The sequence below is a fragment of the Neurospora crassa genome, linkage group I (assembly GCF_000182925.2).
Source record: "Neurospora crassa OR74A linkage group I, whole genome shotgun sequence".
Lineage (NCBI taxonomy): Eukaryota > Fungi > Ascomycota > Sordariomycetes > Sordariales > Sordariaceae > Neurospora > Neurospora crassa.
Genome location: NC_026501.1, coordinates 4,538,777 through 4,552,401, shown reverse-complemented (window position 1 = coordinate 4,552,401; position 13,625 = coordinate 4,538,777). Strand labels below are relative to the sequence as shown.

General features: G+C 43.6%; 2 protein-coding genes across 2 annotated transcripts; one reads left to right on the top strand and one right to left on the bottom strand.

Annotated features, from left to right (window-relative positions):
- The first annotated feature begins 1,518 nt into the window (after positions 1-1,518).
- NCU03099 (RNP domain-containing protein) lies at positions 1,519-3,740 on the top strand. Its single transcript, XM_959865.3, has 2 exons — positions 1,519-1,959; positions 2,057-3,740. The coding sequence occupies exon 2, from the start codon at positions 2,380-2,382 to the stop codon at positions 3,394-3,396; it is 1,017 nt and encodes a 338-aa protein (XP_964958.2). The 5' UTR covers positions 1,519-1,959; positions 2,057-2,379; the 3' UTR covers positions 3,397-3,740.
- On the bottom strand, positions 3,686-6,719 carry NCU03098 (glycosyl hydrolase). Its single transcript, XM_959864.3, has 5 exons — positions 6,306-6,719; positions 5,935-6,254; positions 5,362-5,875; positions 4,462-5,249; positions 3,686-4,266 (listed from the first exon to the last, which is right to left on the bottom strand). The coding sequence occupies exons 1-5, from the start codon at positions 6,452-6,454 to the stop codon at positions 3,998-4,000; spliced, it is 2,040 nt and encodes a 679-aa protein (XP_964957.1). The 5' UTR covers positions 6,455-6,719; the 3' UTR covers positions 3,686-3,997.
- Positions 6,720-13,625: the final 6,906 nt, after the last annotated feature.

The following is a 13,625-nucleotide window of genomic DNA, read 5'->3' as shown; positions in this document are numbered from 1 at the left end:
CATTCAAGCTCCCAGCCGTCCCAACACCAATTACGATGATCGTGAAGCATTGCTTTGTGGCTGTCAAGACAAATGCCCCTTTATGGCAAACAGTCTCGGATGACCCAGATGCTTACTGGTCACCTTGCATATTCGGTAAGCTTCACTATGAAGATTTGCGATCATGTACAGTAGCTGGTATTTCTTTCCGCGCCAGCCTCTGGGAACTTTTCGTCCATTCCGCTTGGCTTCTCATTCTACCAGTGTCCCGATGCTCACCCATTAATATCTGGTCATAAGCATCGATAGTAAGCAACTCCGGATGAGCCGGCATGGTTTTAGCCACCAACTGCCGAGCGCCACGGAATGGAAGCCGCTATTGTCATAGCATCATGAGTTGGTCTGGTATTCCAATATGCTTCAGTTGTTCATGGGACCCGAGGAATTTATACGCAGAATGTGACAGCAAGAAGAACATATGGACCTGTGTATTCAGGAATAGCCTGACAACCAATATAAAAAAGGCCCAACTTCTTGTACCTATCAACTGTCCACATCTCCATTGTTTCGCTCTGCTGACCCCCATCCCCCACACGATCATCTGATTCCCGTGCTGCCAAAACATATGCAAGCTTACCCAACTTCATCATCGCTTTGCTGCGGAGTCATCGCTATTTGGACACTAACAGACAAACCATAGATAGAAGTTTAGCCTTCGGTATAGAGCTTGCTATCTTGCGCCAGAGATATAAGACCTCGCGGGAAGTTTCTGCTCGCGCCTTATCCAGAACTTGGTATTAAGTACCTCTAATTCTTCATCTTGCCAGTACCGGGCCCCCAAGTAGATCTTGAAGCTTGAAAGTCGGGGCCAGGAGTGAGAAAGAAAAAGTCCAGACGAGGGGTAGGTAAGAACGAGGTGCAGCTCCCCACGGGCCCCTCCATTGATTTCACATGGTAACTTTCACAGGACCATGATGCTAACTCATAAAATACATCAGCTACAGTTACTTCGGGAATCCTTCCAATCAAGAACTTCCAGAAAATCAGATTCATAGGTATATTAAGACGCTTAAATACCGGATGAAAGTAAACATTAGGTGCAATGCGCTGGCCGTCACCTGTCATTCAACTGTCTTACTGGCACCTCGAAATAGGAATTGTACACTGCGATAGTTCGCAAACGTTGCAATACGATACATGCAGATGAAATTCCCGTCATAACTATACCCAACCCTGAAGATTGGTGGGGGCGTGGGGGTCAACCTCGTGGATGTTTTGCCATCTACTGCATACTTGTAGTCTGTCAGCTCAAAATGCGTATCCACCACAACGGGTGTGACTAACCATTGCGAGGACGGTGATTGATTTTGTTCTTCGCATCTGAACTCGTGAATTGCTTCGTGGTTTTCGTTGCCACCCACCCATCTTTCTTTCATCGTCATCCGCAAGGAGTTTGGAGGGAGAGCACCGCCACATGTAATTGATTGATTACGTATCGATACTGGAGAATTTCGATCTTGGCTTGTGGCTGATCGGCCCGAAAAGCACTGCACTGCGGCACCTGTGATGGACCAGTGATCACACCAGTTCGGCCGGGGTGTGACGGATTGGAAATTCAAGTTGGAGAAGTTGCCAAGCCAAAGGTTCACCGTTCACCTCGGATTGGCGACCGGTCTCCAGTTCACCGCGACTCCAGCTGGTTCAATCAGTTTCGGCCGGACTCCACAAATGGAATTTAGCCGTCCCGTCCATGGCCTCGCTGCAGTCCGTCTGCACTGACAACCAACTTCATCAACCACCGACGTCCGTGCCTGATTGGGTCAATTCGCGATCCCGATTAAAACCACAACCCATAGTATCTCGACAATCTCTTGCCTGCAACTCTCGTGAGCCAACTGTTGACCGGACAAGCCCGACAGTACCTAATCACAGGAGGATACCTACCACAAAGCGCAAAACACTGCCGGGCTGGGCTCACAGGTACGTGAAACAAGCACCACAAACAGACTTGAACCAAGTTGTGTCTCTCTTTCTTGTCGGCGCGAGAAATTCATCATGTCGTACCCCGGTCCTCCAGGTGTCTCCAAAAGCACGACCCATCCGTCGCTGCCTCCCCGACCGCCACCAGCAAAGCAGCCCGGCGGCTTCAAGCCTGCCTTCCAACCCGCGATCCATTCTGCGCGGTCCTTCAGCGCCGCCCCATCTCCATCTCCCGTTCCAGGCTATCCCGCAACCCCAACAACCGCGGCAGCAACCTCGCCGTATACGGCGGCTCCTGGCTATGGCTCGACTCCTGGCGCCGCCGCGCCCGGCAGCTATGGCGCGCCCACCCCATACGGCGCTCATCAACCAGCCGTTCCCGGCGTAGGAGGTGGCCGTGGCGGCTATGGCCAAGCAAACATGACATACAGCAGTTACCCCCAAGCAGCAGGCTATCAACAACAAGCCGCATACGGATACGGCACCCCCGGCACCGGCAGCTATTCCACCCCGCCCCAGATCCGCAACCCCTTTCCCGTTCCGAACGCCGCCCCGACCGCTGGCCACCATGGTCATCACCATGACGCCAATTACGACCCCGTCGAGGCGGCGCAGATAGCGGCGTGGCAGAGCGCGTACATGCCCAAAGACCCCAACGACCCCAACAATGCCGTCAACAAGGTGGGCGGTGCCGGCAGCGTTCCCGGTGCGCGCGCTGCAGCCGGCGCCTACGGTGCAGGCGCCGCTCAGTACGGAGCCGCTTACGGTGCAGCGATGGATCCCGCGGCCGCCGCGGCCGCCGCGGCAGCAGGAGCAGCGGGAACATCAACCGACCCCTACGCAGCCCATAACGGCAGCGGTGCGACGGGCGCCGACGGCGAGAAGAAGAAGACAGTAGTGCGCGAAGGCGGCGGCAAGAAGTGGACAGACGACACCTTGCTTGAATGGGACCCCTCGCACCTGCGTCTCTTCGTGGGCAACCTAGCAGGCGAGACAACAGATGAGTCGCTCCTCAAGGCCTTTTCACGCTGGAAGAGCGTGCAAAAAGCGAAAGTGGTGCGCGACAAGCGGACGACCAAGAGCAAAGGGTTCGGGTTTGTCAGCTTTAGTGACCCCGAGGACTTTTTCCAGGCGGCGAAGGAAATGAATGGCAAGTATATCCAGAGTCATCCGGTGGTGGTGCACAAGGCCAAGACGGAGATCAAGCCGACGGTGCTGAAGGATGATCGAAAGGGCGGCAAATGGAAGGATAAGAAGAATAATCAGAATAAGGAGAAGAAGAGCCGTAGTGGGATGGGCGCCGGTGTGGGTCATGATGGAGGCGGCAGTAGTGGTGGCGCGGGCGGCGGGTATGAGCCGCATCTTGGACCTGCGCATGGCAGTGGAGTGACCAAGCCTGGTCAGAAGACTAAAGGCGGATTAAAGTTGCTTGGCTGATCGTCTTGGTCGGGTTCACTTTCTCGTGCTTCACCTTAGGACATCAAGAAGCATTGCGTATTGAGATGCTTGTGCATTCAAAAGAACTACAAGGGCGTTATGGATGCCTGGGCTTAGGAAGCGATCGTTTGGAGACGGTATGTTGATGTTCCGGCTTTCGTCTGGTGTATTCCCCGAATTAGAGAACGCAAGTGTCAATAAGTGGTTCCAATGTATGTCAGATGTAACATGTGCGAATATTAATGTTACCAGCCTTGTAGTATATCACCAATGCTTGTTTCTACGGATTCACGCATTTAATCCCGGTTTTTTTTATTATTTAGTTTGCAAGCATCACCGAATCCTCACTCACAACAAGGCCAAATGTGTATGATCTAACTAGAGCAGTAAAACCCACCTTCAGCCAGTAGAGATCGAGATGATCTCGACACTCCCCCCAAACAGTCAGCGAGTACCTTGAATCAGTCAAATCCAATGCTCACTAGTAGCACGTTATCGCTCCTTTCAGATTCAGAACAGACAAACCATCCATATCATCACCATCACCATCATCATCATCGTCATCATCATCACGCAAGACACAACCCCCCCCTTTCTGCTTTTAATGGTTGAACTCGCATACGCGATCGAGGTTAAAAGCGGCGCTGATGAGCGCCAAGTGGCTGAAAGCCTGCGGCGTGTTGCCCAGCTGCTCGCCGCTGCGCGAGATCTCCTCGGAGAACATCATCAGGTGGTTCGAGAAGCTGAGCATGTTCTCAAACAGGTTGATGGCCCGCACCATGTACTTGGGCTCGTAGACGCTGGCGCGCGTCAAGGCTTCGACGAGCCAGAAGGTGCACATGGAGAAGGCACCTTCGCGGCCTCCAACGCCTGTTTGAATTGGTGTGGTGTGTCAGCTGTAGCTTATATGAAGAAGGCAATAATAGGAGAGAGAATTGATGATTTAGTGTGACATTCGGGTTTGTGATTTGGCCTGGGAAGGGAAGGGTGGAAGGCAAAAAGGGAAAAAAAAAAAAAAAAAAAGGAGTCTTCTTGAGTGGCCGAGGTTGATTGATGATGACTTACCATCTTCTGATTGCTCGGTGTCATAACGGTATACCAGGCCGGTGCTGGTCAACCCACCCTTTTCAGGGGGTAGCATAATACGGTCCATGGTGTTCAAGAATCGCGGGTCGTTGGGCGCGATAAAGAACACGAGCGGCGCGATGAGGATGGATGAGTCCAGGATCGTCTGATTCTCGTAGCTTTGCACGAAGCACTTCATCTCCTTGTTGTACGACTTCTCCATGATCTCCTCGTACAATGAATCCCTAGCCACAAGCCACTTGGCCCGGTTGGGGCACGGGAAATTCCTTTTCTCAGCCAGACGCAAGCCGCGGTCAAAGGCGACCCACAGCATGATCTTAGAGTAAGTAAAGTGCTGTTTGTTGTTGCGCACCTCCCAGATGGACATATCCGGGTCGTCGAGGATGGTGAGCACGTAGTCGAGCATCTCGCGGATCGAGCACCACAGGTCCCAGTGGATTGGCTTGCCGTACTTGTTATACAGGTAAATGCCATCCATGAGCTCGCCGTAGATGTCGAACTGCTGGTGGAAGGCCGCCCCGTTGCCCACCCGCACCGGCTTGCTGCCCCGGTACCCGTCCAGATGTGTCAGCTCCCGCTCGGGAATGTCCGTCTCGCCCCGGATCGTGAACATGATGGGTAAGCCGCCGTTGGCGAAGCGCGAACGACAGAACTGGTCGCTGATGAACTTCATGTACGCATCGGCCTCCTCGGTGAAGCCGAGCCGGAGGAGGATGTAGATGGTGAAGGAGGCGTCGCGGACCCATGAAAACCGGTAGTCCCAGTTGCTGTGGATGGGGTGCTTGATGTCAGAAGAAGGGTACGTTCGGGTGTTTCACGTGCGGGTAGGAAATGGCAATAGATATTCGAGGATAGAGGGAGGATAGGGGTTTGACTTACCGGACACCGCCAATATCTTCAGGAATGGAGAATGTTGGAGCAGCGATGATGGCTCCGGTCGGTTCGTATGTCATGAGCTTCAGAATCATGAAGCTCCTTTGAACAACCTCGCGCCAACGGCCCTTGTACTTGCACTTTGAGATCCAGTTGTACCAGTAGGTCTGAGTACCGTGCTGCTGAGTGTCCAGAACCATGTTTGTGATTTGCTCCGTGACGTGATTGGGGATGTCGTTGCGAATAATGAATGAGACGGCTTGGCCTTCCAACAGGTCGATGCTGGCAACAACACCTTCACCAAGCATGCCGGGTTTCTTTACCTTCCTGAAGCGGACGGTTGGATAGCTATGGTACTCTTCCTCTCCTCTATCAATGCTGACATCAAGCTGGAGCTTGACGTTCTTGCTGTGAAACGTCACAGTCTTGCTCTCGGTAGCAAAGGGTATGTTTTCTTCCTGTAGAATTGTGGTGGTATGCGGCTCTGTGGCATACTCGAACGCAGGGAAGATTTCGACGTCTAATGTCATGTAAGTCATAAGATCTGTGTGGGCAAGGCACGGGAAAGCTAGGATTTACCCAAAGAGAACTTTCCACGGATACATTCGACACGGCGGACCAGCCATTGCTTCAACTCCTCCTGGACGCTTGTCATCTCACGGTAGGCACTCGCCTTCAGTCCTTTGATGACAGTCTGGGTTTTCATGGGCCTGGGGAAGAAATCGACAAGATCAACGACACCATCCTCATGGATGTACCTGGTTTGAAGAATGTTCGAAGAAGGCAGGTATTGCTGCTTGGTTGTGCATCCGAGATGGGCAGAAGGATGTATGATGAAGTAGCCTCCTTTGTCCTTATCCAGCAAACGGCAGAAGACGGAAGGTGAATCAAATTCAGGCCTTGAAGACGTTAGTAGAGACATGGCTTTGAAGCAAGGCTGTGAGAGTTACCAGCACATAAAGTCCACACTGCCATCCATGCCCACGAGGGCGCATGTCCTCATGTTGCCAATCAGGCCATAGCTTTCGATAGGAAGATAACCTCCGCAGCGTCTCCTCATTTGAGCTTCGGCGCTCTGTGTTGCTCCCGCGGTGGACATGATGGAAGAGAAGCCGCCTTGGCTGAAGCTCTTTGCTGTATCTTGTGCGTAGTGGTGCTCAAATAGAGCGCTCGGTTTCAGCTGTGAACTGAAGCTCGGGTGTTTGATGAAGACTTCAATACGGGAATTTGTCACCCTGGAAATGTTGAGATGGCAATGGGAAAGGAACAAAGGGCCTTACGGCTTGAGTCCGCAAGTTATCCAGGTTCGAGTCTGCTTTGAAAGAGAGCAAAGCAGGAAGATACAGTACAAGGCACGGTTGTTTTTATGATGACCCAGTAGCAAACGGGAAAGGTGAGAAGCATCGATGTGGTAGAAAAGATATTTTATGTTTTATCTCACCATAGGAGCTCTTCGTCTGAAGACGACGAGGTTGTGCGCCCCGATCCACGACAGCTCGTGCGTAGGACCAGCATCATTCCTGACTCAGCATCGTCTTCCAAGTTCCCCAGGTTACCACCGCGTGTCTTTACCTCTTTTGAGACCTTTGTCGGGGGTATTGCTCTGCGGCTCCTCACAAGGTTGGGTGATCACAGTACACCAAGATCGATTTGCAGGGAGCGCGGGAACGATGATCCAGTTCCATGGAGTTTTAGTGTACATCCCCGGATGTGTATCTCTTAGGAGCTCCGTCACTGACCAGCTCAGCTCTGTTGTTAGCTTTCTGTCAACGTTCTTCGATAACCTTTCCTCGAAATGATCATCTCCATGACAGAAGTTTGCGGGCTCTTTTGAGAAAGTTCGTTCCTGACGGTCATGTACTTACCAGCCACTTGACGGTTTTCCTCTGTAGTGAATGTCAACTACATCATACCTGAACTTGAATCTCGAGAGACCGGGGTTCGTAGCTTGACGGTCCAAGTGGGGAATCCCGGCGCACCGGCGCACAAGGCCACAACCAATACCGTCACACCAAATTAAGAACCACTTACACGGGCGTCAAGTCAATCTCAGTGACTATTTGAGTATTGTGTCCTCGATAAAGGGCTTTTTTGATGACGGTTGCTCTTTTGTCTGGAATATTAAACAGCATTTATTTTGTTGTCCTCATGAATGCTCAGCTCGCTAATCCAGTCAACCGAGCCATCTGAGGCAGGCCAATTTGTTATTTTGTAGGGAGATACCCAAACCCCGCCTCCGGGAAGAATCTCCCTGAGTAAAAGTGGGTTTCTAAGCGTAATAATCGACACCTCCCCAAGCTCTTGGTGCTTGGCGTAGAGGTATGTCTCGGTTCACGGAAGGCCGATTCTCACGGTAGGTAGGAATCTCACTCGAGCCATAGTGACACAGCGCGGCGATCTCACTGCATTCGAAACCAGAAGTGGAGGGTCGAAACTCGACAAGCACGACTGGGCGGTGAGAGGTCGATTGATCTTGGAGACGCATGAGCCATCACTAGGGAACTTAGTGTACATTACAGCCATGGCGCTAGTGGCGCTACAGGAAACTATGGCTATAAGATGGTCAAAGTCGCTATTTCCCGTACAGGCTGCCTGCCACCTTGGGCAGGAAGGCTTCGTTCAGTTTGCCACCCCCAGAGATCGCCCAATTCACGAGGTAACTGCGGACATTTACACTACAGACGTGTGATGCTTGTGTTCCATGTGCTTACACTACCGTCGGGCACTCAAAGAGGGAAAGCTGTTTGCCAGTTGACCGAGTTCCACGGTATCTAGTTCAACCCTGGGTTGCTTATTAGCGTGGTTCCTGCGACACAGCTAGGTAGTTGCGAAGAGTGCGTAGGTAGTGAAGTCCTGCACTAACAAACAAACAAACAAATAAAACCATGGTTGACGTTATGCGGGAGGGTACACCACACGACCACCTCATGACGCTGCTGCAGGGGCGTTCGGCAGCTGACTGAAATCAGAATTCGAAGTGGAATGGAAACTGGATTTCACCACCCAAGAGGTAAACTTTTACCTAAAGGGTCTTGGCGCTCTTCGATACCCTTTTTTCGACCCGGATAAAGCGACTGTGCTCGATTCCATATGGCCTGTGTGGGGGCAGTCTGACCAATGGCACAACCATGTTAGCGCCCGCCAATTTCCCACTAAAATGACATATGTACAATATCCACACCAAAATTGTATAAGAATTTATAGACGAGGCTTTCTAATATGCTGATTTACGTAAATAGTATTAAAATCGTTGAGTTTATATTTATACTGGTATAATTATAAATCTACTAGTATTGATACTACTAGCTCGACTAGGATTACCAGTATAACTATTAAAACTATTATTAGCCAAATAGTAGTAGCTAGTAAGGATTTAAATATAGCGGTTATTGTAACTATTATAAGGGAGGGGGCGGTATTATCAACTAGCGGGTAGGCTAGTAATATTACTATTATTAATACCTATAATATACTAGTAACAGCGGCGGTAGTTGAACTCGTTATTGTTAACTCGTAAGCTCCCGTAGCCGTACCTCCAACTATACCTCTCTTTACCATAACTCTCTTAATTCTTAAAGTTATACTTTTAATCTCTCTATTTCCAACCTTACGCTCTCTACTACCGCCTTAGCCTCTTACTCTCTTTAATTAGCTAATACTACTTTAATTATCCTCTTTTTCTTAACCGGCTACATTAAAACCTTAAGGGGAGCATTATAAAATAGATTATATCTAACGCTAGAAGAGGAGAATAGAGGAAGGGTAGGTATAGGCTAAGTACCGTTGCGAACTTTCTAGCGGTTTGTTACAATAAAGAGGGGGTCTCTCTCCTTATATAGTACTAATTAATTTACGGATAAAGGTTATAAAAATCTAATTAATATAGTAAATAAATAAACTAGTAGAGGATTATTTACTTTCTTTAGTTTCAACTACCAATACTTATCGACTATACTTTAAGGTATAGTACCACCCATTTTTATAATATCGAGTAAGTTATACTAATATAGTAACCTATACTACCAGTTGAAGTTAGTAGAATACTACCCTTATACTTCTATTAAGTTACACTATTTAACAATAGTATTACTAGCGAGAGTAGCTTACTACTAGAGTAATTCGAAGTACATAAAATTCGTAACGAACTTTACCTTCGCTAGCGTAGTATAATTATACTTAACTATACTCTTTAAAATCTAATATATATATTTATTAGCGAAATTAATCTTAAGCCGGTTAAGAGTCTTATTAATAGCGCCTAATAATTAATTTAAATTAATATAACGATTTTTAAGTAGTGCTTTTAATACGCTGTAGGCACCCTCTATACGGGAGGTTATACGTATATTAAAATTACAATATAATTATATAGCGAAGTAGGTAAATTCGTATTGTAATAGAAGGTAAACGAAGAGGAGGTAATTAGTTATAATTGTAAAAAGAGGGATTAGTAATTATATAGATAATAATAGAAAAATATAATTAACGTACCTTTTTACTTAGGGAACTCCCTTAATAATATTCTCTATTACTAGTAGAATCCCTCCTCTATATTAGAGTAAACTACTAACTTCCATACCCCTAGAATCCTATCTGCATTAGTAAGCTATTTACAGTTTAAATCCTTAGGAGCTTTGCTACTACTATTGATAGGCTAGTTGTAAGGATTTTTAACGCCTGATTCTAGATAATTGTTAGGAACGTAGGCGAAAGGTAGGCTGAGGTGACTACGGTCGTGGCTATACGTAGGGGACGGTAAGTTAAGGGTTAATCTAAAGATGTATTAATAGCTACCGACTATAATAAACTACGCTTCGTTAAACCTCTTTTATATTTATATAAATTCTATTTATTTATTAACGAGTATTATAGAGCCTTGTACTAGTCTAGTATTTTAGTACGGTGTTGGATTATCCTTCCTACGAGCCCGACCCGATATAGGCGTTATTATTAGTAATCCTACGTATTAATTAACGAAGGGGAGTAGTAGCCGTTGAAATACTTCTATATACGAATTCTTAGCCTCCTAATACGACCCCCCCCCTTATAGGTTCTATCCTTAGAACCTTTGCAATTTATAGTAAATCCCGGTTAAATAGTAGAGGGCGTTAGTATTATATTATTATAACGTTGTTGGATTATATTGTTAGCGAAGGTGCGATGTCCTCGCCCTTTGGTTCTAGCGAATTATTACTTATAATAACCGCCGATACTATATTCTAGATATTATAGCTGCTTTGTTGCTAGTAAGCCGCTTATTAGAATATTAGTATTGTAATATCCTTTCTCCTAAGCTCTAAATACGGATATAAAGCCGCCCGCCCGAATATTAGTATTATAATATTTATTTTTACGAGTTCTAAATGTAGTAACGAAGCTGCCCGCTAGAATATCGGTATTGTAATATCTATTCTTACGAGTTCTAAATGCGGCGAGCCGCCCGCTAGAATATTAGTATTATAATATTTATTCTCCTAAATTCCAATACGGATACGAAACTAGTATTAAATTTAATTATTTAATATACCGTCCGTTAGAATATTAGTATTATAATATTTATTCTTATAAATTCTAATATAGATATAAAACCGGTATTAAATTTAAAAAGTTAGTTGGGTTCCCGACTATTACTAAGACTATTATTCTGTAGGCGTACGAGGTAGTAAATATTGTTTTACCTAACGAGGAGTATTATATTGAATTTAAGAGCGTTAATAAGTACTTTAGGATATTAATATAATTACGCTCCGTAATTCCTCTTACCGAATATTCTCTATTATTTACATTCGTAGTACGGTTTAATATTCTTGTAGGGCACCTTCTATTATTTATACTTATTGTATAATACTTATATAATTAAATCCGAGGCTCCTTTTATAAGTTATTTTCTATTTAATTATTTATACCTATTGCGACCTACTATAATACTTAAATACAATCCCCCTCTTTATAGGTTCTATCCTTAGGACTTTTATTTCCTTCCTTCGCCTCCTATAACTTTATATATTACTTCTTTTATAAACCTCCCTTACCTATATTATTCTTTCCTAATCGCCTCTTTATTACCCTCGTTTTATTTTTTATATTACTCTTTTCGTTCTAATAGTACAATTCCTAATTGCTACCTCCGCTCTCCCTACTATAATTTAAATTATATACCTTCCTATTTTCCGCCTTTCTCTCCTACCTTTTTATAGCTGCTATTACTACTTATTTATTTTATTCTTTCCCTTTTAGCTATTACCTTCGTTTTATTCTTCTATTTACCCCTTCTTACCGCTTATATAATTACCTAACGCTCTTCTTACTTTATATTATTTTGTATTTACTTACTTAAAATTATATTTATTTACTTTAATTTATATTCGTATAAGGACCTCCCCCTTCATTTATATAACGCCCCTTCTACTTACTCTCTTCGCTTTTCTTTTTCTTTTTCTTCCTATCCTTACTTTTACTACTATATCCGCCCCCCCTTACTTACGCCGGCCCCCCTCCTAAATATACACTTCGTTATTATATATTTGCGTATTAATTTCTACTTTTCTAATATATTTAATTAGTACGTTTATTTCCCCTCTTTATTTTCCTTTTTCTACCCTATCCTTATCCTCCCCTTACCCTATACTTATTACTAACCCTTACCTAACTATTCTCTTTCCTATATTTTAATAATATTTATCCTTTTACTTACTTAGGATATAGTATTACTTTAACTTAAACATTTACAAGCGCTCTAGCTTTGAATTTATACGAGGCTCTTAAATTAATTGGCTAGAATACTTACTAGACTAAAGGTACGTTTCTTTTTTTTTTTTTTTTTTTTTTTTTTTTTTTTTTTTTTTTTTTTTTTTTTTTTTTTTTTTTTTTCACTTCGCTAACGTCTTTTCCTTCCAAAGTTCAACGAGAAATCGCAGTATTCGCTAACAATACACCGCTATATATTCGAGGTCCTTTATAGTATTTGTAATTTATAGAACGCTATATAAAATATAACGGTTAAAATTGTACGCTTTACTAATACTAATAGCCCCTTGCCTGCCCCCCTCTTATAATAATTGCATTGTTCCGCAATAGTATTTTAAGTTATAATATAAGCGCGCTTAATTAATAACAATTTCCCTGCGACGTTACCTAAGATACTTCGTATTTCTAACTTTAATTATAAGGGCTATTCGAAATTAGGCTACTATAGTATTAGTAATACTAATATTAATATTAATTTAGCGGCCCCCCTTAACTCCCCTATAAATATCTTTATATTAAATACTTTTATTTATATCCCCCCCTCCCCCGGTTGTAGTTATAGTCTTTAATATTAGTTGGTTAATAGGAAGTTAGTATTATTAAATAGAAAATTAAATAAATTATTAGAATTTATAAGGGAGGATTATAAGTAAATAGTATAAGGTAATATTTGCGAATATTATTAATAAGCGTAGTAATATGTAGGAGTATTCCTTTTAAGGTTGTAGATTCTAATCCTATATTAATAATAGCGGATACTATTAAAGATTTTTTTATTTAGAGTAATAATAGAAAATACGGGCTATATTCTACCTAGTACTTTATTAGTATTTTATATTAAATTAAATTACCTTCCCTTCCTATTTCTCGTCCTATTTAATGTCTTTATTTTATATTTCCGCTTTATATTTCTATTTTATATTTCTAATTTACTTCTCTACTCTATATTTCTACTTTATATCCCTATTTTACGGTTCACGTCTATATCTTACATCTACGTTTTGCGTCTACGTTTTACGTCTACGTTTTATATTTTATATTTGTATTTTGCGTCTCTACTTTACATCTTACATCTTATATCTGCGTTTTATATTTCTACTTTGTATTGTATATTTTATGTTTATATTTTGCGTTTCTATTTTACATTTTACATTTTACATTTATATTTTACATCTTTATTTTACGTTTTGCATTTTACATTTGTATTTTATATTTCTACTTTACATTTTGCGTTTTATATTTATATTTTACGTTTTTACTCTATATTTTTAAATAATTATTATTCTCCTTCCTCTATTTAATTAATTCTTATCAATTTAGTAGTTAGCTTGCTATTAGTACGCCGCCGTTGTATTTCCCTAGCCTTATATTCCTTAAAAAGGTCCGGGTAATTTATATCCTTTCGTAAGACCTACGAATTCTCGTCGTCCGGATACCCCTTCTATTTAATTTAGAATTAATATTAACGGCCGGATTTATAATATTTTATAATTACTTTAATTTTATATTAAATATTATCCTCT

Bases quoted from the DNA above. Each gene is read 5' to 3' on its own strand.
- NCU03099 (XM_959865.3), top strand. From the start codon at position 2,380: ATGACATACAGCAGTTACCCCCAAGCAGCAGGCTATCAACAACAAGCC.
- NCU03098 (XM_959864.3), bottom strand. From the start codon at position 6,454: ATGTCCACCGCGGGAGCAACACAGAGCGCCGAAGCTCAAATGAGGAGA. The intron at 6,255-6,305 runs GTAACTCTCACA...AACGTCTTCAAG, and splicing joins AGTGTGGACTTTATGTGCTG to GCCTGAATTTGATTCACCTT. The intron at 5,250-5,361 runs GTAAGTCAAACC...CCCCATCCACAG, and splicing joins GAAGATATTGGCGGTGTCCG to CAACTGGGACTACCGGTTTT.